We start from the raw sequence: 26,012 nt of genomic DNA, 5'->3' as shown, positions 1-26,012 counted from the left end.
TTGAGGATGATTCGATCGGTGAAGATGAAGAAGACAAGGTGGACTTTTTGCGGTTTAAACTAGTGACACGTGTCCAAAACTGATTGTATGATTCTGTTCGGAAGGCGTTTGCATATTACGTCCACGTCATCACCAACTTTGGGACTTGAATTTCCCGAAGCTGTATGAAAATATACAGAACTAGGGTCGGTTCGCGCTTCGTGCGGAATGTTTACTTCAATTGGTTGAGACGAAACTATTTGTGGTCTAAGTTGTTGGATAAATTGTTTGCATGAAACTACATGTCCTGGGATTTTGGCATATATATCATTGTCCTTTTAAGGTTGAAGGTTGTGATGCTTGATTCACTTAAAAATTTTTGCGTCTAGCAATTTGTAGGTTTGTTAGTTGGTTTGGTTGAAGTTATTTGAATAGTTCTTTACATGGTTATATATAGGCATGTTTCCTTTTTTTTACTCGGCGAATTATTGGACAATGATTCCATAATTGTAACTGTGTTATTTAGGTTACAAAAAAAGTCAGAACGCTCTCTGACCCGGTTCCCTATGCAGAGCTGTTGGAACGTTCTTGGCCGTGCCTCCGTCATGTCTCTGGCGTCACTGACCTCCGTTGAAGCTCCTCCTGAACCCCCTTGCCCTCCTGACCCACCAGACCCCGAATCCCCTCTCACCCAAACAGCTTTCCCTCCCCTAAAGAACTCAAACCCCCACCAAAAACTAAAGTCCAAATCCCTTAACCCGCGCTTCCTTTCTTCCCCTCCCATCACTGCTGCATCTACTTTAAACCCAGCTGTTAACCTTTCTTCTCCTGATACCTCCATGGTTGATTCAAAAGCTACTACCTCGAAACCTACTTTTGGATCTAAAATTACTGTAGATGGACCTGAGGCTACAGTCAGATCTGGTTCTGGATCTGCTCTTAATACTCAACCACAACAAAAAACTAACCCTTTGTTGATAGATTCATCAGTCACCAATCGGGTAGAGTACTCTGTTTCTTCTCCCAAAGGAAACGCTCCACCAAAAACACCATCTCCTTCCAATACTCACCCTACTCAACCCCACCGTCAAATGCCTGCTCCCACATTGGTGGAGAGACTCCGCGCTAAAGAAAATAAAACTCTGCAGCGATTAGCCCCAATATCCTTATCAGAAACTGGTAGACCTAGAGTGCTTATTCCAGATGCAGTGTTCCATAAAGGTGCTGAGATGCATAAGGATTTCATCATCTGTTATTTTAATGGAAGACCCCCTCCTTTTGCTCAAATCCAAAGCGTCCTAAACCATATGTGGGGGAAAAGGAAGAAAACTTGAAATCTACAACAATCCTTTAAACAGGTCTGTTCTTGTGAGAATTTCTAGTGATTACCTTAGAGAAAAGATTCTTGAGAAAAGCATATGGTATGTGGGTGATTCCATGTTCCATACAGCCCTCTGGTCCTCAGCTCATTCCTCCTCTACTCCGCCACTTAAAGCCATACAAATTTGGGCCCATCTTACTGGTGTTCCGCTTGACTTGCGCCACACTGAGGGTCTAAGTCTGGTTGCAGGTTTGGTTGGTCACCCGAAAGAAACAGATGACTTTACCCTGAATCTTGTCAGCCTCACCCTATCTCATGTAAAAGTGGAAGTTGATCTCACTGAACCTCTTCCCAGCGTTGTTGAGTTTGAAAGGGAAAGTGGAGAAGTCGTTGAGGTGCAAGTAGTCTACCCTTGGGTCCCTCCCACTTGTTCTCACTGCAAAGAACTGGGACACATAGTTAGAAACTGTCTCACATATATTCCACCCCCAAAAGACAATGCAAAGAAAGTGCCTGCACCGAAGAAAAGCTCTCAACCTGCTGTTGTAGGACCCTCCCCTGTCCCTGCACCGACTATTGTTAAGGACACTGTCCCAATACCATCACCTCCTCCTCCCCCTCTTTCACCCAGTAACCTCCCTACTCCAGATAATTCTCTTCCATCCACACCACAAAAAACTCTATCCTTCACTTTTGGAACCACCACTACAGAGATCTTAAACCCTTCCCTTAGAGATGCAAATATCACCCTTCCCTCTTCTGAGCAAATAGTCACTCCGCAGAAAGTTCAGAAAAACAAACAAACTCATCTCAAAAACTCTTTTGGTCCCCTTTCAAACCTCCCCCCTTTTGATCCCTCTCCCTTCACTCCCTCTGAAAAACCTTCGAGGCCTTCCCTCAAACGATCCAGATCGTCTCCTACGCTGTCTCCCCCCTTCCCAGCAAAAGTCCCAGCCATCACTTACAAAAATCCTGAAGTATCCTCCTCTTCTCAAGGAACTTTAGTTGAAACCACTTCATTTTTAGCTTTAGTTTTAAACCCACCAAACTCATCCCCACCAAATTCAAACCTTTTCTCTGTTGATCCTAAGGGTTCTCTCCAGCCTCTGGGAGACCCTCTTCTTCCTTCCCAATGAGTGTAAAACTCTTTTTTTGGAATGTCCGTGGACTAAATCATCCGGACAAGCATCGGCCTTTTGTTGATTGGCTTAATAGCCATAAGCCTCTTTTTGGTGCCCTTTTGGAAACACATATTAAAGAATTAAACCTCTCCCATCTTATGTCCAATCTATGTAGAGGATGGAGCGTGTCTACTAACCATTCTTCTGATGATGATGGTCGGATAATCCTCATCTGGCGTGATCCTGTTAAAGTGGTGACTCTTGCCCAGTCAAGACAAATGATGACCTGTGAAATAACTATCCCGAACTCTCTGCCTATAGTCTACACTGCCATCTATGCTTCGAACCTTGGTGAAGAGCGTACTGACCTGTGGGTGGAATTAATGAATCTGCATACATCTCTGATGTTGGATACTAAGCCTTGGATGATAGGAGGAGATTTCAACCAAATTCTTTTCCCCTGTGAGCACTCTTTGAACATCGATAATCACAGCCCATCCCAAATGTACGGATTTAGAGACTGTCTGCTCCAACTTGGAGCTTTTGACCTCAGATTCCAAGGGCCTCTCTTCACCTGGTCCAACAAGCAGTCTGATCAACCTATTGCAAAAAAACTAGACAGTCAGCTTGTAAACAATCATGTCATCTCAGCCTTTCCTCATGTAACTGTTTCCTTCCTCCCTCCCTATCTGATCATACTCCCTGCCTCATAGACCTTGCATTTCAGCTACCTAAAGTGGGCACCCGTCCTTACAAACTCCTAAACAGCCTAACCAAAATCCCAAACTTTGCTCAGGTTGTCAGTGATACATGGACTCAGCTCGGATGCTCTGCCGTTAACCTCTCCACTCTTTGCTGGAAACTGAAACTCATAAAATCTACTTTAAAAACACTTCAAAGAGACAACTTTTCTAATATACAAGAGAGAGTTAAAGAGACTTATAGTTTGCTCCAACTTGTGCAGGTATGTGCCCTCCAAAATCCAACGACTGAGACGTTTGAAGAAGAGCGAATCGTCCACCAAAAACGGTTGTTTCTGCGAGACCTGGAGGAGTGTTATTTTAGGCAAAAATCAAGAATCAACTGGCTCAAAGAAGGAGACCTAAACACAACATACTTTCAGAGGATTTGTCAGACCCGTGCTAGTTACAATGCGATACGTTCATTCCTCACACTGGCGGGTGTTACCATCACAGACCCTATCCAAATGAGCATTCACGCCATCCAGCATTTTCAGTCTGTTCTCGGCCCCCTTCTTCTTCCTCCTCCAGCCATATCGTCCACCACTGTCTGGTTCCAAGCGCTTAACACTTTTGTCTGCAACCTGCAACAACAGACCTTGATGATCCAACAACCTACTACAGAAGAGATCACAAAGGTTTTCTTCAAACTGAACCCAAACAAGGCACCGGGGCCTGATGGACTCTCTTCAGCTTTTTACAAAGCTCCGTGGGGATTCTTGGGGTCTGAAGTTGTTATCTCGATTAAGCAATTCTTTCAATCAGCTTTCCTCCCCAGAGCAACAAATTCTACAATCCTGTCACTAGTACCTAAGTTCCCGGGAGCAACAACTATCAAGGACTACCGCCCAATCTCTTGCTTAAACAATACCTATAAAGTCATCTCCAGACTTCTGGTTTCTAGACTAAAGCCTATCCTATCTGATCTCATTGTCCCAAACCAAACGGCATTTGTCAAAGGAAGACTCCTAGTTGAGAACAATGTCCTTGCAAGTGAGCTAGTAAATGGATATCATAAAAACAAAGGGGAGAAGAGAATTACCATCAAGGTCGACATAGCAAAGGCCTTTGACACTCTGTCATGGGATTTCTTGTTCGCCTGTTTGGAAGGACTTCAGCTACCGGATTTGTTTCGACAGTGGCTAAGGGCGTGTGTCTGCACATCAAGCTTTACACTAGGTTATAATGGAACTGTGAATGGCTATTTTAAAGGGAGAAGGGGCTTGAGACAGGGTGACCCAATGTCTCCTTACCTTTTTGTAATGGCTATGAATAACCTCTCACTGATGTTGAACAAAGCGGCAAGAGAAGGGAACTTGAACTACCATCAGCATTGCGAAAAAACGAAACTAACACATCTATCTTTTGCAGATGATTTGTTAATCTTCATTGATGGTTCCTTAACTTCTGTCCAGAGGGTACTTCAAATCCTCCATGAGTTCGAGCAACGTTCAGGCCTATCAGTAAGCCTACAGAAGTCGAGTTTCTTTGCTTCAGGACTGTCGGCTGAAGAGATCACAGCTATACAATGTTCCACGGGAATGCCTTGTGGATCACTGCCAATGAGGTATCTTGGTGTCCCCCTCTGTACAAAGAAGCTATCGCTCTCCAACTGCGAGCCATTAATCCAGCAGGTGAAGGCTCGGGTTTCATCATGGTCAGCAAAATCACTCTCTTTTGCAGGTCGCCTGTTGTTGATCAAGACTGTAATCTCAGGCATTGCAACCTTTTGGTGCTCCACTTTCATCCTACCAAATTCATGCATCAAAACAATTAACACCATATGTGGAATGTTTCTTTGGAAGGGATCCACAGAGGGGCATCACACAACAAGGGTAGCCTGGGAGACTGTGACAAAGACTAAAGAGCAGGGAGGACTGGGAGTAAAAGACTTACTGACATGGAATAAGGCTTGTGCCCTTAAACTGATTTGGCTTATGTTTTTTCGAGCTGGTTCCATTTGGGTGGCGTGGTTCAAAGATATTGTCTTGAAGGGGCCTGAAACGAACTACTGGAGTGTTAAACCAAGCCAAAGGAACTCATGGTTTGTAAACAAATTGATCAAGTGGAGAGATATCATTTACCCGATGATCAAGAGGCGTTTGGGGAACGGGATGTCAACACGCTTCTGGTATGACAATTGGTCACCTTTTGGGCAACTGGATTCCTATCTCAAGCCATCAACTTCTAGATTGGGAATCTCCAAAAACGAAACTCTATCCAACCAGTATCAAGGAGGCAACTGATTAATACCTCCTGCAAGGTCAGATACTCAACTCATGCTTCAAATTCACCTGACAACTACAGCCCTAACTACAGATGATGATTACTATGAATGGGAGATGGAAGGAAAGGTAACTGAATCTTACTCTATGGGTGGTATGTATATGTATCTGTGTGAGGATACAGGCTCGGTTCCTTGGGAAAAAGTGGTATGGTCTCCTTTTGGAATACCAAGACATGACTTCTTGGCTTGGCTTGTTGTCCTAGATAGATGCCCAACCAGAGACAGACTTCTCAGCTGGGGCTTGACTGTGAACCCGCTATGCCTCCTCTGTAACTCAGAGAATGAATCAAGAGATCATCTTTTTTTCAACTGCGATTACACTCATGCTCTCTGGTCTGAAATTGCCCAGCGATGTAACCTGCTTGCACTTCATTCCTGGAATGATACTCTTACGCAACTGCAGGGTCTCTCTGCGAACCGTTCTATCAGGCGTTTGACTCTCATAGCGGTAAAGGCCACCATTTACTGGATATGGAATGAACGCAACAGCAGACTTCATAGAGGTATCTTCAGAGACAAGGATTCCTTATTCCTGACCATAGACAGGCAGATCAGAAACAGGATATCGTCGCTTCGAGTTTCTCATCCGACGACTTCATCTACTATGATGCAGTGCTGGCTGACGATTGGGTAGTAGACAGCATGGCAAATCATCATCTCTATCTCGTCTGGTGATTTCTTCTCCACCCTTCTCTCTGTTCCGCCAAAACTACGGAGAAACCAAAGGGGCCATCACTATTCGACTAATGGGCTTACACCACTTTAATTTTTCACCTGGGCTGACTTTAATTCATAACTATGTGTTTCCTTTTGAATGGGGCAGGACTCGTTAAACACTAAAGCTGGGCTTGTAATATTTATTTTTTCTTTTTGCTTTAAATATGAATGCCATTTACAAAAAAAAAAAATAAACTCTGTGTTATTTGCTTGAAATTACATTTTGGATATATGATTTTTATTGTATGTAATTTGAATTTCACTAATAGTGGAGGTGACAATCAACACGAACTTTTAACTTGAATTTCATAGACTTCTATATATTTATTGTTTGATAACTTTTAAGCTTATCAACTAAATCTTTCTCATACAGGTTATAGATGCTACGTGTCAACTGACTTAATTACGGATTTAGGTTAGTTTCAACACGATAAAATATTGGTTTTCACCCTAGTGGTGATTAGGTTGCGTTTTTTTGGATAATTTCGGAAAATCTAAGTAAAAGACCGTTTTTAGTTATTTTGGATTAAATATCAGATATTTTATATATTTTAGATATATATTATTTGAGTAATTCAATTCTTTTGGTTAACTGAAATAATTTAAAAACATTATGATAAAATAACATTCGGGTAATTCGTTTGTTTCGTGTATTTCAGTTAATAAGTAGTGTTTTAAAAATAATTGGTAATTTTAAAACTAATCATAATTAATAATTTTAGGTATAACTATACTTTAAATACTCGGGAACCCATTCGGTTTTCGGTTTGGTTCCGTTTTTTTTCATTTTTTTTTATTTTTTCTACTCTACAAACATATGAACCATTTGGTTATTTGTAAAATTTGTTCTGGTTTAAGTTTGGTTTAAGCAACAATGTTAGGAATAGACTAATGTCCAATAAAATATTGATTCCAATTTGGTTCCGGGTTTTCGGATAATTTCTGATTATTCGGATAATAAATGAGTTTTTAGTTATTTTGGATTAAATATCATGTAATTCAGATAGATTTGGATATAAATTATTTGGTTAATTTAGTTCTTTCGGCAATTTGGATAATTTTAAAATATTTTGGATAAAAAAAGTTATGGTAATTCTTTTTTTTTCTGGTTGTGAGTGTATAAGTAGTATTTTAAAAAAATATTGGTAATTTTAAAACTAAAAATATTTGGTAATTTTCTTGGTTCGGATTCGGTTTGGGGTTTTCGCTTACATATATATGTGAACCGTTTGGTTATTTGTGTAATCAATTCGAATTTGAATTCATTTTTTTTTCTTCTGTTTTGGTTTGGTTATCAGTTAATACTAAAATAAATTAATACTAAGTAAGGATAATTACTGTTCGATTTAGTTTGTGTAATTTTATATCTTAAATTTTTACACTGCTGATTTTCTTATATTCTTTTTAAGAATATAAGAACCAATTCTTTATATTCATCTACTACCTTTTGTGAATTTCTCCAGAACTTTGATCATAGCTTTTAAATTCTCGAATTGCTATTTAAGCAATGCCTTCGTCCATGTCACTCATCCACCAGAGTTGTTTATTCAATATCTATCACCTCGTGTAAATCTTCTAAGTCTCGGATCATACTTTTTGATCGCTTGATTCCAACTCAAGTTAGGCTTTTTTCCCTTGAACTTAAATACCTGTTTTTTAGCATCCTCATCTTTGATCTTTTGCCTCTTTTTCAAGTATTGAATCTTAGACTTTGACTGTTTGAGTTGCAACCCAAGTTGTGATTTACGTCTCTGCAACTCACTCACCTATTTTGATACATCTTTTATATTATGCGTTCTTCCCAAGAAGTTCTCCATGTCTCTGCAGCTCAACAGCCAGTTTTGCTTAGTCATATTTTACCATTTGTCTTTGTTCTGAAACCTGAGTCTAGCATTTGTTTGTTTGAATTACGGCTCAAACTGTGAATTTTTCTTCTGGGACTCTGTTGCTTGATTAACTTAGGAAAGAGAGTAAGAGAAGTTTGTATAAATAATCGATAACTCAGGAGTACATCACGTAAGAGTTTCGATTGTGGTGCCTTAAAACTGTTTCAATTGTTGAGAGCTCATAAGAAAACTGAAACATGAAGTCTTTGAGTCTATGTGACTTTTTCAGATCTGGAAGATATTAGCACAATAATAATGCATAATACTGAGAAGACAAAATATAGTTTTAACTGGTATTAATGTTCAGTTTTTTTTATCAATAGTAATCAAGCTCCCTCCTTTCAGAGTGTACAGTTATTCCGTAGGAAAAAATAAAAGTTAACACTATATTGGATTTAAAAATGGAGATACGGAGCAATTCTAGTTTTTAATTTGCCATTACCCACACATCTAGAATATGAGAACCAACACGTGAATGGAATAAAAGACGTATATTATTTATGGAAGAAGAAGCGAACATGGTTCATATATCATAATTAAACTTGATGGAGTAAACTAAACATGGTAGAAAAGTCATAAAACTTGAAGAAAAAATATCATAACGTCAAAGATGGTTCAAGTAAATATTAGGGTCTTCAGTTCCATCACTTAAGCAACTAATCCGTGCGTGCTTTTTAGTGCATTTCCTGCTGCTGGAACCAGATATTCCTCTGCATTGCTTCCGTCAGAAGTGGGCTGCTCTGCAGCGGCTGTTGCATCCGATGCGCCAGGGTGGTTTGAGAGGTTGTCGTCACCTCCGGTGATCTGAACAGTAGCTGTTTTCTCACCATCTGAGCAGTTGCAGTTGATACATGTGGCAGAAGGCATATCACCTCCAAGATAGTTGTGCCTTCCTGTTTAAATGAAAACGTTAAAGCTTCATGCCAATAAAGAGGTGTGATTTCTCTCATTAATTGTGCTTCCAAAGGCTGTTTCAAATCAGAATCTTTTTTTTCTCCTGCAGCTCCAAAGATTGTTTCCTTACAGATTCCACCACCAAATCCATCATCTCTTTGTATTATTTCCACTGAAGTGAGAAGTCTAGAATCCCAGGAGCGGTCTCTGTCACCTGACTCAAGAACGGTCTACTAAATCCTCGTCCAACATCACACTAAGTTCAGTCCCATCAAACAAAAACAGTAAAAAACTTAGAAATCAAGAGAGACCAAACACTATGGCTCTAGGAGTAAGAGACTTACTGATGTTCAAGATCTTCGGTTCGCAACGACCGACACTGGATCCTGCTCCGGCGTAACTCGTGTTGGTGATGACTCCGGTTTGATGTTGATCTAGATAATACGTTATGTTAAAACGAAGCAAAAAAAAAAATCAAAACTTCAAGACTGACTAAGGAAGAAGAAGAAGCGATAAAGTCTGATGAAAAAAGAGAGTTTCCTTTACCTATACTGAGAGAGAAGAAGATAGAAAGGTAATCAACCAACTTTTCTCATTCAAAAGAGGTTCAATAAAGATATGAACACAATAGCTTGATAATTTAAGTTAAAACGCTGGAATAGTTTTAATGATCATGAGTTTAAAGAACGTAATAAGTCGCCACACCCATCAACTTGCCACAGCTTTTCATGTTCCTCGCCTTCCAAGACCGGAGAAGTCGTACCTCAACTGTGAAAGAACACTGGCAAGCATTCAGATCAGCAAGAAGAACAAATGAGTTAGCCATTAGACTGCGATTAACTTTTTGGGAATATCACGAATTGTGAGAATGATGTTTAAGGGATGAAGGCTTACCTTTATATAAGAGAAAACACCGCCTAGAAGAGGAATAAGCAGCATTGAATGTCAGATCGTGCTTGATGTGCTGTCCATGGAGTAAAGAGGTTTCTTAAAGGTGATGAGTCTGGACAGCTCGTAACGTCTTCAAGGATAAGAACCAAAAACGAATCGTTATCTCGAACCTAGACACCGAGATTCTCCATGACGTTTTGTCTCAGTCGTCATCCCCAAACTCCATTGTTGGTGTAGACATTAAAAAAAAAAAGATGAACCCTAGTTTGCGATTTTACTTTAGCAGGGAAGATCTTTTTATTAGCTGAACGTAAATAAAAATAAAGGAAAAAGCTACAAACTCGGAACGTTTCAGAGATTTTGAAGCCCAGTCGTTGCAAAGCAGCCGCAGAATGAAGGGGAGAGACGAACTCCACTTCTTCGCTTCATTAGATGTTTTCGAGAATGGGCCTATGTAGTAGTCATACAGAATCTGAAATTATTAGCCCAAAATCCTATAGATTTATGCTCACAGTTAAAAGCCCATCAGATTTCCAAATTAAATGAACCACCGCCTTTTGTTAATCTGGACAGGTGTCGGCTCGACAGCATCTGAATGATGACGTGGATGGCGACATGGACCCCCTAGGAGAGAAGGAAACTCTATTTTAGATAAATAGATTGTAGTAAAAACATCAGTGGTAACAAAAAATGAAACATAAATTAAAAAACCTGTGGATGCAAGAAGCCTGTTGACCTTTGATGAAACTTTTATGCCATTATATACCTTGAGGTCTGGGATGAAGCAAAATCTATTTTTATCTTTGAGTAGGGAGCTTTTGGTTTATGATGTTGGGAGAAAAAAACTGAGAACGAGAAGAAGAAGATGGTTTAATTTTAGGGAAAATTCCTTAAAATACACAAACTAATTTTCATTTGCTAATAAAATATTCAAACTATTTTGGATCCCTGTTTAATACACGAACTAATTTTCGTTGTCTATTAAATACAGAAATTTTTGAAATTCGCAGATTTTACACATCATTTTAGACGGCGTTAACTATATTTAACGGAAGTGACGACGACGTTAGTGTTTAATTAATACGTGTTTAAATTGTGAAAAGAAAATTCCTTAAAAATGCACAAACTACTTTTCATTTGCTAATAAAATACACGAACTATTTTGGATCCCCGTTTAATACACAAACTAATTTTTGTTTTCTGTTAAATACACAAATTTTTAAAATTTTCAGATTTTACACATCGATTTAGACGATGTCAACTATGTTTAGCAGAAGTGAAGACAATGTTAGTGTTTAATTGAGCATGTGGTTAAATTGTGAAGAAAAAATTTCTTAAAAGTCCTCTGATTGATTATATTGTTAGCTTTCTTCTTCAGTGACGCTTCATAATGTAAATTTGTTTTTATGAAATTTCAAATTTTTTGATTATAGTAGAAAGAATATATGTAGAACTTAATTCATAACACTAAACTAATTTATCATAGTGTAAATTAATCTTGAATCATTATCACTACTATCAAAGCAAAGAACAAGAATTAGAAATGCATAACACTAAACTAATTCCAAAATCAGAAGCTCGTTTAAAATTACGTAGTTTTCTTCATCCTTTTCACGACATGGAAATCGACTCCACTTTGAATCAATATAAAGGAAAATCAAAGTAAAGAAAAAGGAAAATCAAAGTAAAGAAGAAGAAATGACACATAGTTTGGAGAATACAAGAGGTTGGAACATATTAGAGTGTCAAACTCGAATTGAAACTAACTCAAATTAATTTCAATTGGCTGAGTGTGAGCGTGCTTTTCACAGTTAAACCACTTGTTTAATTAAAATATTGTCTTCACTTCTGTTAAACATAGTTGACATCGTCTAAATCGATGTGTAAGATATGAAAATTTCAAAAGTTTGTGTATTTAATAGAAAATAAATGTTAGTTTGTGTATTAAACAGAGATCCAAAAATAGTTCGTGTATTTTATTAGCAAATAAAAAATAGTTTGTGTATTTTTTTAAAAAATATTTTCAAAATTTAAACACGTGTTAATTAAACACTAACGCTGTCGTCACTGCCATTAAATATAGTTAACGCCGTCTAAAACGATGTGTAAAACCTGTGAATTTCAAAAGTTTGTGCATTTAATAGGGAACGAAAATTAGTTCGTATATTAAACGGGGATCCAAAATAGTTCGTGTATTTTATTAGCAAATGAAAATTAGTTCGTGTATTTTTTAAGGAATTTATCATAAATGAGAGGTAAATAAAAGAAATATGTTTAGATTGCAAGAAATAGGGATATACAAGGATTTTGATGGGAAACTATTAGTTTTATTAGTACAGTATAACCTCTATAAATTAAAAATGATGGGACTTTAAAATTTTATTAATTTATAGAGATATTAATTTACAAAAGTTTCCTTATTTAGATTTTTTTATTTTAAGATATATTTATTTTAAGATAAGAAAAATATTTGATTTTAGTGTATAGACATTAAACGTTATTTTCTAAACTTTGACATTTATATTAATTTTATTATATTATTTGGTGTATATAATATATATTGCATAGAACTTAAATATGGTTTTAGATATAATATTAATAAATCTCATCAAAAAATATATTAAGTGTTAAGAAAATATAAAGATAATCTCACTGAGATTATAAAACAATCAATATATTAATAGGTTCTTACTTATATAAAATATGTATATATATAAATTATTAATTTATGATTTAAATGGGACTATATATTTACATAGAATTTTCTAAAAAAATATTATTTTATTATTTTATCGATTTGTGTCAAATTTTGAACCGGTATAAGTTGGGACACAAAATTTATTAATTTATAGAAGTTCTAGTGTGCTTGTAATCTTGTAGTGGAAGTGAAGAAATATAGAGAAGTCGATGCTTGTATTGCAAATAATGTAAAAGAGGGCCTCCAAGTGAATACAACAAGTTATCAACAGCGTTTCCTATCCATTCATTGCACTTTTATGGAAAGTCTTTACGCAAACTCATAGGTCCATGCTTGCCAAATTTGGAAGGTGCGGCAGAGAGTTTATCCGATTTCGTTTTCATCTAGATCTTTGAAGTTTTCAAACTGGGAAATATATAAACCAAAAGAATCTATTCCTGTTTGATTATGAGAACTGGACACCCCGACCATGAAGAATAAAGATTTAGCGAATAATGTAATTCATATAATAAGTTGATCGTTATGCGTAACTCAAGTTTCCAAGACTCAAGAGTCGTAATAGAGGAATGTGTTGCTACAAGAAAGACTAAGGAAAGGGACCAAAAGAACAAGTTACTTTCCGCCTTTCCGGTGATTCTTCCAAACCCTAAGTAGATGATGAAAATGAAAGACAGAGAGATAAAGAGAAAGATAATTAACGCTTGACCCATTGGAAATAATGAAGACCAATCAATCTAACCGGACATACTGACAACAGCTGAAGAACATTATAACTAGATTTTACAATGCGTTTAGAATCTTGCTTACCGGCTCGAAGTGCTGTCCGCATATCTGGATCCCAGTTTTGCAATGCCCTACTGATTGATACCCAGTTGAGTAGCTCCAATTTGAGCTTTATACCAAAAGTTTTGAATACAGATTAAATGCTTGGAAGTTTGTTAATTTGCATAAAGAGATGGCAATATCATGTGTTTACTTATACTAGCTAGTGTACTAAATGGAGAAACATTGCACTTAATATCCCAGCTATTTAAGGTTTTGGTTTAAGCAAGGGAGAAGAGCAGCGGGATGATCAAACATAGGGAGATAAGACATTTTTCACCAGCTAATAGCATGAGATCCTCATAATGCATCCTCACCACTGTCTTAATGGTTGTACCTGTCTTCAGCCGGCCTTTTCAGGCAGATGTTTATCCAGAAAAGAAAATCAAAACTCTCCAGTAAACATAATCAAACCAGTTAAAGACATCTACTCAATGCAGTACTAGCTGATAATTTGAGAGCTTGAAATAACTGAAATCTTCACATGTGAGGGCTTTCGAGAGTTTATGGCATTCCTTCATTCCATGAAAAGGATCCTACTGATGACAAAATACTCACCAGCTCACATCAAATCGAATTCACAAATTAATGAAAAGGAGCATTCAGAAAATGTGAAACAAAAGAGACAGAGAGAAAAACATACCAAAATCAGAGTGCATGTGTGTTGGTCAACTTGTATGATGAAAGTAACAACCAAACAAAGTGCAAGAGGCTCTCTCTCTCTCAGCTTTGGATTCAGGATTAAGGGTCTGTATGGTATGGGTGGAGAAGGTACAATCACAAATCCAACATCTTTAAAAGGAAGGAAAATTATTGTTGATAATCTGGGTGAAATGTGCCTACTCAGCCCATACATACAGACACTTAATCCCTGAAACCAACCATCTTGGCTGATAATAATAACGAACCCCTAAGGTAATTGAATAACCAACAATAGAAATTATCTTTCTCCGTAGATTCGATCCCCAGCCTCCATAGCTTAACCCTCGACCTCGATCGACCTAGTTTCAGATCCCGAGTAAGTCGGTGACTGTTATTTCTTGCATGAGACAGGCCCATTAATAATCTGGCCCAAACACACAAAATTACTAATAAAAATTACCCGATACGTCGTCCAAGTGAAATTTACACGTCTAGTAACCCTAATCGGAAAAAAAGGAAATAGAAGAGCATAAAAACGGTAACTTGAGTCCCACCCAACTCACTCCCCAGCTTCTTTTGTTTTCATCACATTCCATTCTCCACAAGCACGAACTTGCCAATTCTCCATCTACGTACCAAACCTTAAGTCCATAGAAGAATATGGCTAAGATTACTCTGAGGGTTGTTAGAAAGCCCAACTTGATGAAGAAGAAGAAGAAGAAGAAGAAGCAGACGAATACTAGCATCTCTGTCAAAAAGATAACCAAATCATCTTTCGAGACCGCCCATAAAACCCTAGACAACGACGATAACAACAAAGGTAGAATCAATTCGTCCTCGTGGGTTAAATCTCTCTTACTCGGAAGCGGAGCGCACGGTTCCGTTTATCTAGGTACCAGCAAGACCAAGACACACCAAACCGGTGAAAGAGCCATCAAAACGGCTGAGCTTTCTCACGCTTCAAGCCTCATGGGCGAAGGCAGGATCATGATCCGTTTACAATCTCCGTTAATTGTCCGTTGCTACGGCGATGAGATCGCACGCGAGGACTACTCTACGCAATACAATCTGATTCTCGAGTATTGCTCTGGCAAAACCATTGCCGACTTGATCGAGGATAATCACGGCGAGCTACTTGAGTCGGAGGCCAAAGTCTTCGCTAGAGATGTCTTGTCTGGTCTCACTTACATTCACGACAGAAACATCATTCACTGCGACATCAAACCCGACAACCTCTTACTCTCCCCTACCTATGTCCGGTTCAGGTCTACTGGGTACTTGACCAAGATTGGAGATTTTGGATTAGCTATGGAGAAAGGGTCGGTAGAGTACGGTAACGGATACGGCCACAAGAGAGGCACCACGAGGTATATGGCTCCGGAGCTTATTGGGCATGGCTTTATGGACTTTGGAGCGGACGTGTGGGCCTTTGGATGCACGGTCTTGGAGATGTTATCCGGAACAGCGGTTTGGGGAGAATATGGTGATCTTGCTTTTGATGATTGGGTCAATCTCATTGGCCACAGCGATCGCATGCCTCATGTACCGGCTTGGTTATCTAAAGATGCACTTGATTTCTTGAGCAGATGCTTGGAGAGAGACGTTAACAAGAGGTGGTCTACGCATGAACTCTACAACCATCCTTTTGTTCTGCTATGAGGAAGGCGAAGAAGATAAACTAATTTGATGTTTGATCTTTCTTTCAATTGTTTGGAACAGTTTTGTATTCTTCTCGTATATGATATGTTTTGTCGTTTGGTAAAGCCTTGTAATTGCTACTTGTATCACTTTCACTTCTGTTTCTCATTACTAGTATATCAGTGAAGTCTTCTAATTTCTATTTGTACCACTTTGAGTTTTGTTGTTTTTTTCATTATTACTTATTAGTATACAGTTCTTGAACCAATTCGCTATAATGAATGATTGTTATAAAAGAGATCCAATTCTGTATCTGAAGAAACCATTACGAGAAACCATATTTTATGGAAAGTCTTTACGCAAACTCATTGGTCAATGTTTGTCAAATTTGGAAGGTGTGGTAGAGAGTTTATCCAATTTGTATATATTGAAAATATATAAACCAGATGAATTAAATTCTTGTTTAATTATGAGAACTAGGGGCATAGCCCCGCGGGATGTTGACAAATACATGTGTTGTTGTAGTGTAAAAATGTTATTGGAAGTGGAGTAAAGTGTTTTGTTTAGTATAATCCTAGTGGTTTAGAATAGAAAATGTATTGTTGATGAACGGAAAACCATATAAGAGCTTTTGTGTCACACATACATATAGTCTCGTTTGGTCTGATTTGGGTTCTCCACGTTTGGTCGGATAATTAAGTCAAACTCTGCGTTTTGAGGATTTGATAGTATCTTTACATATATTACGTTCACCGCACACATACTACGGCCACCGTAAGAAGACAAACTTTGCAGGGCATATAGTAGTAACATGCACTTGGAAAGATATATATTGGGTGTAACTGGATTGGTATTTTTTGGAATAAAACTGTTTGGAATAGCTTATTCCAAGAGATTCTAAAGAAAATGCACCATTTAAGTGGAATTAAAAACAATTGTCATTCCACTAATTCCTGTGAGATAGGTGGAACCAAATGGAATGTAGTTGTAATCTTTTCATGATAAAAAAAGAACGTGAATGACTGGAATGGAATCAAACTAAATCAAAAATAAAAGTTTAATTAAGTTTAAATATTTTTTTAACTTACTTATCACAGTCAGATAGTTGATTTGTTAAGGTTTTAAAATTTAAAATCTGTTCTGGTAGATTTTTAAGGTTTGTTACTAACTAAATAATAGCAACATCTTCTTCTTATTTAAACATTAATACGTAGACTATCAAACCCACCGATCAAAATTTGCTTTCTCCTAGTATGTCTTATTTCCTTTTATAATTGTTATGCTGTTTGTTTCTGAGAAAAAAAAAGCTTAAATTTTACTGTTTCTTGATCGATATGTTGTATATAGCCTAGTACATTTTGTTTGCTACATTTCCAAGTTGTGTACAAATGGTTACATTATTGTTTCTTTTTAACATTATTTAATTTAAATTAAAAATTAATTTCATTCCATTCTATTCCTTAAAAAAGTTACCATTTGTGTTATAAAAATATTTTTCTGCAAATTATCCATTCCACTTATTTTATTCCATAACTTCTATCATTCCATTAGGTGGCATTCCATTTTTTTCAATTCCTTGCATTCATAGCATTCCTAAACTTGATTACCAGTTACACCCATTAATTTTTTACTGAAATTTGGTACTTAGAAGAAATTGTCAACATGTTTTTCATCCGGTGTGATAAACAGAAAATGCAGAGTTGAAAAGAGAGAATTTCCAAAGAAACATGCGTAAACCTACCACTCTTGTTATCACCGCCACCAACGATAAACCAGTTCTCCCCATTTGTCACGCCAGCATGTCCAGATCAGGGAGTTGTTGCCTCACCTTGTTGTGCTGGTCTTGACCACTCCATCTGTGTGAGAGTTATGCCAGACGCGAATAAAGAATGTAAAGAAAGGTTGCTGAAACAATATACGCTAAGCTTAACTTACAGTCTGCAAATCAAGGACATGCAGATCATCGAAACACATTACGCATAGCATGTGAACCCCCGCCAAATATAATATAAGGTAACGCTCTGCATGCACTGCAGCAGCATGATCAGACCTCTGCAAGTTGACAACAGTTTAAACCTTGATTGCAAATCTTTCATTAACAATATCAAAGGAGTAAATTGGTGGCTTTCTAAAAGCTTATTCTGGTTATATTCTAATCTTAAATGGGTTTGACTTCTTCAAACACCAAATATCACCAAGGTTTTACCCACGACTGTGACTGACTGGCCTCCACGTGAAACCTAAAAGCAAAAGAAAATGACAATCAAAGTTTCAGTTCAAGAAACCAATGTGAAAAATTGAAATAACATGTGAGAAGCGAAGATATACCGGTGGTTTCCCATATGTCTCCAACATTGACCATGTACAGGTATGGGTATCAAAGACCTTCACTGTGACAGGGAAACAGTAGGAAATTGATTGTAATAATTAAGACCAGGATTATCCGGAGGGGAATGGGGTTTTTATTGGGGTTTTTAGGTGGGGGGCCACAGAAAAGGGAAAAATCGATCACAGGGAAGCCAAAATAAAGACAGCTGTTTGGTGAGTTTTTCAACTGTTTGCGGGCCCCACTGACACGTGGCGGTACGCAATTGGTTGGTATTTAATTTTTTTTTTTTACTCATACAAAAAAATAAAAAAATAAAAAAAACCCTACGTGGGGTTTCAGCGTTAATGGTGCTCTAAGATCACTGAAAAATCCTATAATATATTTGCAAATAACAATCTTCGAAGGTATATAAACGCTTACCTTGCGTAGATTCTGAGGGATCCTTAGTATGACCACCGATGGACAGCATTTTTTTGTCCCATGGTATCTACAAAACAAACAAAGAATTGTCATGAGAAAATAATATAGCAAGACTTAATATTGGCAGTAGTATCCACAGAATGGCAAATTTTATTGTAATATGAGTCAATGACCCAAACATCACCAAAATTATTGTGGTTGCAGAAGCAGACAGAGGCAAAGCAAGAAGAGCAATGACCTATACGGGTATGCATGCCCCTAATTCTCCAAATGATATAAGAACTTATGGTGATTGGCCTCCCAATAAACAAAAAATACGGACAAACAACTACACTAAAAGGAGAATACTCAAAGCTTCCGGAATGACTGGTAACCGGTGTACGACTTGAAGCTGAAGTCAGATTAGCGTTATATGTGTCTTGTGATGTTGTCGGCCTTACCAGCTGCATGATCCAGGGGAAGAAGAAAAGAAACAAAGACAATGCTGGTAAGAAAGCACATGTGGAGAACCCAAATCAGACCAAACACCAAACCTATTCTACAAAACCAAAATGTGGGACCCACAAACTTAAAAAAATGCTGAGATGGACACTTTGAGAAGAGAGAAAAGTCTCTCATTATATATATATACTAGATCCGATGTCCGCACGTAAATGTTTGATGTTCAATTGACATACACTATATTGATTCTTTATTTTCTTTTATATGAACATTGTGCATTTAACGTTGGGGTCATTTAGGATCAATTACTTTAAAAAAACAATCCAATGATAAAGTTTTTTAAAAACTAAATAAATCCAAGTATCAAGTTGTGTGAAAAACTAAATAAATTCAAGTATCAAGTTGTGTGAGAATGAGAATAATAATAATGATGGTTGGATAGATTCTTTTCTTTTAAGTTCTCTCATGTGGTTTTGCCTGAACTAAAGTCTCCTTCACTACATGCTTTTACTTGATCTTTTATTCGTCCTTTGAAATGCTTGATGTATTCGATTGATCTGTTGAAGTAGAATTTCGTTGCTGGTGATGAATTGAGTTGTAGTTTGCCTCCAAAATACTGTATATTATTTTTCTGTTGGGAAAAAATAAATATAGATTTGTTTAACTTTTTATGTGTTTAAAAGAAATTATTTACCTTTAAAAAGTTTAGGAATTATGCTTGTGAAGATGACAACTTTAAATTTCCTATTCTTCTTGCTTTTTAGGATGCTAAAATCCGCTGTTTGCTTGTCTCACAGAATGAGCTTAACCATTGTCGACCTGATTTAGAGTTGTATGTATGAAGAAAATTGTGATTTCGTTTCTTTCTCTTGTGTTAGAATTACCTGTTCAGCAATAGACCAACTGTGACCTCTGTATTTATTTCTGGATGGTATTGATTTGTTTTTTGCATCATGCATATTTGCCCGACGACATCTGCGCATTGTTTTGATTTATAAAAAACAATCCATGTTTGTTTAATCGAAATTGTGCTGAGTGATTTACCTGGTAAGTAGGTGGGTGTAGTGGCTAAGCGCAGTAGACTTTTGTAATTCTGAGGAGAGAAATTGTGAACTGGAAAGATTGGACCTATGTCAGTAACTTTCGACATTGTTGTCTCTTGGTCGATCTGAATGTAATACGGGAGTTGGGTGAGTTTTCGTTGTCGTGAATTGTGTAGGACGGAAAATCCTGAAAATTCATAAATATATCTCCTTCGGTTAAATATTTTGGGTCATTTGGCTGAATGTTTCTGGTGAGCCGACCTTCCAATAGTTGTACCTGAATGTGAACAAATTTTTTGTGTCGTACCAATTAAGTGAATATTGATTAGTTTAAACCAAATATGCTGAATTGGAAAAATAAATATATATGTATATATTAAAGTTTTACTATAGGGCTTAAGTGGTGGTCGTAGCACATGAAGCCGGTGCAAATTTGGTTACTGTCTGTTTGGTGATTTTTGATGTCCCAAATACTCCTTATACATACCGTTATAGGGCGCACTGAAATTCGTTCTTGAAGTTGGTGGATTCTTTGAGGAATGTGATGCACGGAGATATCACAATAAAACATGAAATTTTAATTAAGGGCATACATTTTTAAAATTTTGCAAAAGAAACTATAAATTGTAATAAGATACATAAATTTCCCACTATACTAATTACGCTCAGGGCCATATTTTAAATGTGCCATCATATCAACACTAATATATTTATACATACTATTATACTATTATTATAGAAATATCATAAAATCTGAACATATATAATGCTCAATGTTAATAACATAACCAATTTGTAAGGTTTTTTTTGAAAAAAATAAAAATAAAAAAATATATATATATATATATATATATATATATATATTTATATTATAAAGATTAATATAACTAATTATACAATATTTAAAATATATTTAAAGATTTTCTCTGATTTTGAAGGATATATTTTATGTTATTAGAATATTTATCAAATTATTAAAGTATAAGAACATTCTGGTTCTACACTACAAGAAAACAGCGGTATTCTGACGGACATTCCGACGGAAAATGAAATCCTCGGAATATACCGACGGAATTCAGAGGAAATATCAATCCGTCGGAATATTCCAAGGAAATTCCGAGGAAAAATGTGTTCCTCGGAAAAAACCGATGAATTCCGAGGAAATATTATATCCGTTGGAGAGCCGTTGGGGGATTTTACAAAATTCCGAGGAAATTCCGACGAACTAGCCGTTGGCGTTGGAATTCCGTCGGAATTTCCTCGGTCTGTCGGCAGGATTTAAACTATAAATACAAGCACTCCTCTTCCTCTTCATTCACTCCATATCTTCATCCTCCCTCTTACTCTATTTACACACGAATTTGATTCATAAAAAATATGTCTTCTTCAAATTATTTTCGTTCTTGGATCGATCGACCTCATTTGGATCCGAACACGAGATTGCTTACGGAAGAATACCAACGAGGTATAATCGAATTCATGGGGTTAGTTCACCGACAATCGGAAGCAAAAACAGGTATGTTAAGATGTCCTTGTTCTAATTGTAAAAATAGAAAGGTTATTAAAGAGTGGGATGTTTGGACTCATCTATATTTGAGTGGGTTTACACGAAGTTACAAAATTTGGTATCATCATGGGGAAACTGATTATGAACATGGTAGTACTAGCGAACCTCAGCCAGCGGTTAGATTAGAAGAACCAATTAGAACGGATGTAGATTATGGTGTAGGTACTGAGCAGATGGTAAATGATCATTTTAGAGGGGAAGATTTACCCAATGCACAAGCTAGGAGATTTTATGATATGTTGGATGCTGGAAAGCAACCATTGTACGAAGGTTGCAGAGATGGTCATTCAGCTTTATCATCTGCTACAAGATTGATGGGCATTAAAACAGATTATAATTTGGCTGAAGACTGTGTGGATGCGATTGCTGATTTTGTAAAAGGTATTCTACCCGAGGATAATGTAGCTCCTGGTTCATACTACGAGGTTCAGAAACTCGTAGCTGGTCTTGGTTTATCGTATCAGGTAATAGATGTATGCAGCGACAACTGCATGATTTATTGGAGGGCGGATGAACAGCGGGTTACATGCAAATTTTGTGGAAAGCCTCGTTATAAAGATACGAGTGGAAGAGTTCCAGTGCCATATAAAAGGATGTGGTATTTACCTTTGACGGAAAGGTTGCAGAGGTTGTATCTGTCTGAACGCACAGCGCAACCAATGAGATGGCATGCGGAGCACTCAACAGATGGTGAGATCAGACATCCTTCAGATGCAAAAGCGTGGAAGCATTTCCAATCAAAGTATCCCGACTTTGCGTATGAGAGAAGAAATGTCTACCTTGGATTATGTACTGATGGTTTCAGTCCGTTTGGCAAGAGTGGAAGACAGTATTCTCTATGGCCCGTCATTCTTACACCATACAACCTACCCCCAAACTTGTGCTTGCGACGAGAGTTTTTGTTTCTCTCGATTCTCGTTCCCGGACCAGAGCATCCTAAGAGATCACTTGATGTGTTTCTTCAGCCACTAATATATGAGTTGCAACAACTATGGGCTCAAGGTGCTGAAACATACGATGTTTCGTGTAAAGAAAACTTTCAAATGCGGGCAGTACTAATGTGGACAATAAGTGATTTTCCAGCATATGGTATGTTGTCTGGATGGACAACGCATGGAAGGCTATCATGTCCATATTGTCAAGATAACACTGATGCTTTCCAACTAAAACACGGAAGGAAAACGTGTTGGTTTGACTGTCACAGGAGATTCCTACCACCTGATCATCCATATCGTAGGAGTAGGAATTTGTTTACGAAGAACAAGAGGGTGTTTGACAGTCCACCTCCGGAAATTTGTGGGAAAGATTTGAAGATACAACTAAGAGATTTTGGTGCAGAAAGGACGCCAGACGTCGGTGGACATGAGCGTTTTCCGGTAGATGCTGTTGGAGAACTACATAACTGGCACAAAAAAAGTATTTTCTGGGATCTGCCATACTGGGAGGATCATCTGCTAAGGCATAATTTAGATGTCATGCATATTGAGAAGAACTTTTTTGACAATCTCATGAACACGATCCTTAATGTTCAAGGTAAAACAAAGGATAATTTGAAGTCAAGACTGGATTTAGTCGATATATGTGCTCGTTCAGAACTTCATGTTGATGAGAATGGTAGGGCTCCTTTTCCCATATACCGACTTGATGCAGAGGGAAAAGATGCGTTCTTTGATTGGATTTCAAACGATGTGGAATTTCCAGACGGTTACGCATCAAATTTGCGTAACTGTATCGACAGAAAGGAAGGAAAGTTTACTGGCTTGAAAAGCCACGATTGCCATGTAATGATGCAGCGCCTCCTTCCGTTCGCCTTCAAGGAACTATTAGCACGAAATGTTCATGAAGCAATTGCAGGGATAAGTGGTTTCTTCCGCGATTTATGCACGAGATCAGTGACTCTTGAAGGTATTGAAAATTTGAAGACTAACATAGCTGTGATTCAGTGCAACCTTGAGAAGATATTTCCTCCCTCATTTTTTGATGTTATGGAGCATCTTGTTATTCACCTGGCAAGAGAATTGGAACTTGGTGGTCCTGTGCAGTATAGATGGATGTATCTGTATGAGCGGTATATGTTCCATTTGAAGAAGATGGTGAAAAATTTAAGTAGGGTGGAAGGTTCTATAGTCGCACAGATGATCAATGAAGAAACTTCAAACTTTGCCGAGTACTACTTTCCAGCAGAAGTTCAGACCAAAAACAGAAGACCTGCTCGGCATGATGATAGAGGCGAACGGGCAACATATCATGTTACGGTTCCAGACATTTTCACAGACGTTGGACGACTTAGCGGAAAACCAAAGGACCGTCGACTTACTGAGCAGGAGCGCAGTCATTTGCAAACATATTTGCTCACCAACTGCGAAGACGTTCTTCAATATGAGAGGTAAATAAATTAGCTTACAAATTTTTATTTTAACAAGTTGAAATTTAAATCTTAATTAATTACATTATTGTCATCATATACAGGATTTTCATGGCAGAAAAGCGGTTCGAGTATAGATACGCCACAGAGGACGAACTAGAAGAAATGAAGCAGAGAGAATTTACTGGATGGATGTTTACTTATGTGAGTGCTTTAAACAAATTAAAATATATTTTATCACATATTTATACTAATTCACATTTATTGATATAACATATATATATGTGCTATTAATAGGTGTCTGCTGGTTTGGCCAGAGGTGAAACATTTGACGATTGGATACGTGAGATGGTCGTTGGACCAAACTTTGTTGTGAAGTCATATCCGAGATTTTGTACTCGAGGATATGCATTCACAACTCAGAAGAGGAGACGTTCGAGTACGACTTATGATGCTGGCGTTTGTTCTGCATCAGGAGATGATGTATACTACGGACACATACATGAGATTTTGGAAATCAAGTATTTGGGCATGGTTGGATTGCGCTGTACTGTTTTCTATTGTGATTGGCACGACAACACTCCAGATCGAGGTGTGAGAACAGATGCATTTGGTGTTACATCAGTAAATTCGAGGCGAAAGCTGCAATAATATGATCCTTTCATTCTTGCTTCTCAGGCCGATCAGGTAATTAAATGTAAATTATTCAGAATGATTCATCATCATGTGTATTAATTTATAATTTTTCTAAATGTTACAGGTTTGTTATATCAAGTACCCACGGGTAAGGAACAGAGATGATCCATGGGTTACTGTTACAAGATTCAACCCGAGAGGCCGAGTTCAGGGAAGTTCTGAGCTGGAATACCCACTACAACCAAGCACATCCGGCAACTTAAGTGCAGCAGAAGATTTAGCTGGAGTTGGCCTTGTAGTCGATTTAACCGACTTCGGAGAGGAAGCCGTCGTTCACGTAGAGGATGAACCAGTGATTGGAGAGTTTCACCAAGATCCAGATTCAGATTCATCTGGTGATGATGACTCGGAAACAGACTACCATTGATTTTTTTTTTTTTTAAGAAATACCGAGGAAATTCCGAGGAACACTTGATATAACCTCTTTTCTCGGATATTAGTTATTTGGTTTATCTAGCAAGACAAAGCTGAATATGAATTAAAAACTACTCAAAACACAACCAAATAAAACGAAGAAACCATGTAAAAGAAATATGAACTCATAATTAAGAAAAAAAATAAAAAAAAAACTAAGTTCAAAACTAAGTTCAAAATTAACCGAAAAAAAACATAGCTCCTACTCCTCGTCTCCTGCTCCAGATGTTTTTGCATCTTTGGGTCTCTTGGACCTCTTTCTTAACCTGTGTGTACCACTCGAACCCGAACCAGAGCTGGATGGAGAGTTGTCCCGATGAACTACATCATCCTTTTGGCAACGACACGGCCTGATACGTGAAATGGCAGCCCAGATCTTGTGTGGCATGTCGTTGTTTGTCTTTATGCTCTGATCTCTCCAATGTTGTTGCTGGCGCGAAGTGGCGTTCGGTGGAAGCTCTTTCAGCTTGTACTGGCTGGAGTCTGATGGGAGTAGCTGATGGGGTTGTGAATCATCTGGAATGGCTTGTGCAGCCTCATCTTCTCCTTCTTCATCATCCACGGCTTTGCCTTTGGTCTGATATTTTGGCGTGAAGAAGGATGGCTTGTCTACTAGTACGGTAGCAGGGGGTAGGAACTCAACTGCAGCCTCTGAAGGTAGAGCAGTCAGACCGATCTGAGGCAGGTGGCAGTAGAGTGTTTTCTTCGCTCGGTCCTAGAATACGTAGACGTAAGGACCATCCCGATCGATCCTCGAGTGGGGACCAGCTATGAACTCCTTACTTACTAGAGAAATGACATCCAGGTAGTTCCAAGCAATGTTGTTCGATCTGTCCAGTGCTACCTGATGGTTCTCGCAGTCTACACCCACATGTGTAAGGATCTGAGTAATCACTGCACCAAATCCACATGCACTGCTCTTGGATTTGGTTACTTTCCCCTTGTATCCTACTAAGTTTGCGGCCAGCACCGCTCCGATGTTGAAGGCAGTAGCAGGTGGGAATGTAGAGCTTCCAAATGCCGGTAGCAAATGCCTCACACCTTGGTACAGGAGGCACAACTCCCATTGCGTGACTGATGCGGCTGTGGTTGTCCCGTATA

The 26,012-nt window shown here is 37.9% G+C and overlaps 3 protein-coding genes and 1 long non-coding RNA gene across 4 annotated transcripts; 3 read left to right on the top strand and 1 right to left on the bottom strand.

The window, feature by feature from the left end:
* Window positions 1-545: 545 nt before the first annotated feature.
* Window positions 546-2,436, top strand: LOC106358762 (proline-rich protein 36-like). Its single transcript, XM_013798564.1, has 2 exons — window positions 546-1,288; window positions 1,338-2,436. Exons 1-2 carry the CDS (start codon window positions 546-548, stop codon window positions 2,434-2,436), a joined length of 1,842 nt encoding a protein of 613 aa, XP_013654018.1.
* A 3,067-nt stretch (window positions 2,437-5,503) lies between these two features.
* On the top strand, window positions 5,504-6,082 carry LOC106358761. Its single transcript, XM_013798563.1, has one exon. The coding sequence runs from the start codon at window positions 5,504-5,506 to the stop codon at window positions 6,080-6,082; it is 579 nt and encodes a 192-aa protein (XP_013654017.1).
* A 2,445-nt stretch (window positions 6,083-8,527) lies between these two features.
* LOC106360599 lies at window positions 8,528-10,342 on the bottom strand. The gene is made up of 4 exons (XR_001272790.3): window positions 9,840-10,342; window positions 9,492-9,726; window positions 9,290-9,379; window positions 8,528-9,201 (listed from the first exon to the last, which is right to left on the bottom strand). It is a non-coding gene; the product is annotated as an uncharacterized LOC106360599 (long non-coding RNA).
* Window positions 10,343-14,200: 3,858 nt separating this feature from the next.
* Window positions 14,201-16,039, top strand: LOC106358760 (mitogen-activated protein kinase kinase kinase 20-like). Its single transcript, XM_022704331.2, has one exon. It carries the CDS (start codon window positions 14,659-14,661, stop codon window positions 15,655-15,657), a length of 999 nt encoding a protein of 332 aa, XP_022560052.1. The 5' UTR covers window positions 14,201-14,658; the 3' UTR covers window positions 15,658-16,039.
* Window positions 16,040-26,012: the final 9,973 nt, after the last annotated feature.

The sequence above is a fragment of the Brassica napus genome, chromosome C6 (genome assembly GCF_020379485.1).
Source record: "Brassica napus cultivar Da-Ae chromosome C6, Da-Ae, whole genome shotgun sequence".
NCBI lineage: Eukaryota > Viridiplantae > Streptophyta > Magnoliopsida > Brassicales > Brassicaceae > Brassica > Brassica napus.
The sequence above is the reverse complement of the archived record's forward strand: the minus strand, read 5'-3'. Positions and strand labels throughout refer to the sequence as shown.

Coding starts and splice junctions, on each gene's coding strand:
- LOC106358762 (XM_013798564.1), top strand. CDS start 546: ATGCAGAGCTGTTGGAACGTTCTTGGCCGTGCCTCCGTCATGTCTCTG. Junction 1,289..1,337: donor CAAAGCGTCCTAAACCATAT/GTGGGGGAAAAG, acceptor TCCTTTAAACAG/GTCTGTTCTTGTGAGAATTT.
- LOC106358761 (XM_013798563.1), top strand. CDS start 5,504: ATGGAAGGAAAGGTAACTGAATCTTACTCTATGGGTGGTATGTATATG.
- LOC106358760 (XM_022704331.2), top strand. CDS start 14,659: ATGGCTAAGATTACTCTGAGGGTTGTTAGAAAGCCCAACTTGATGAAG.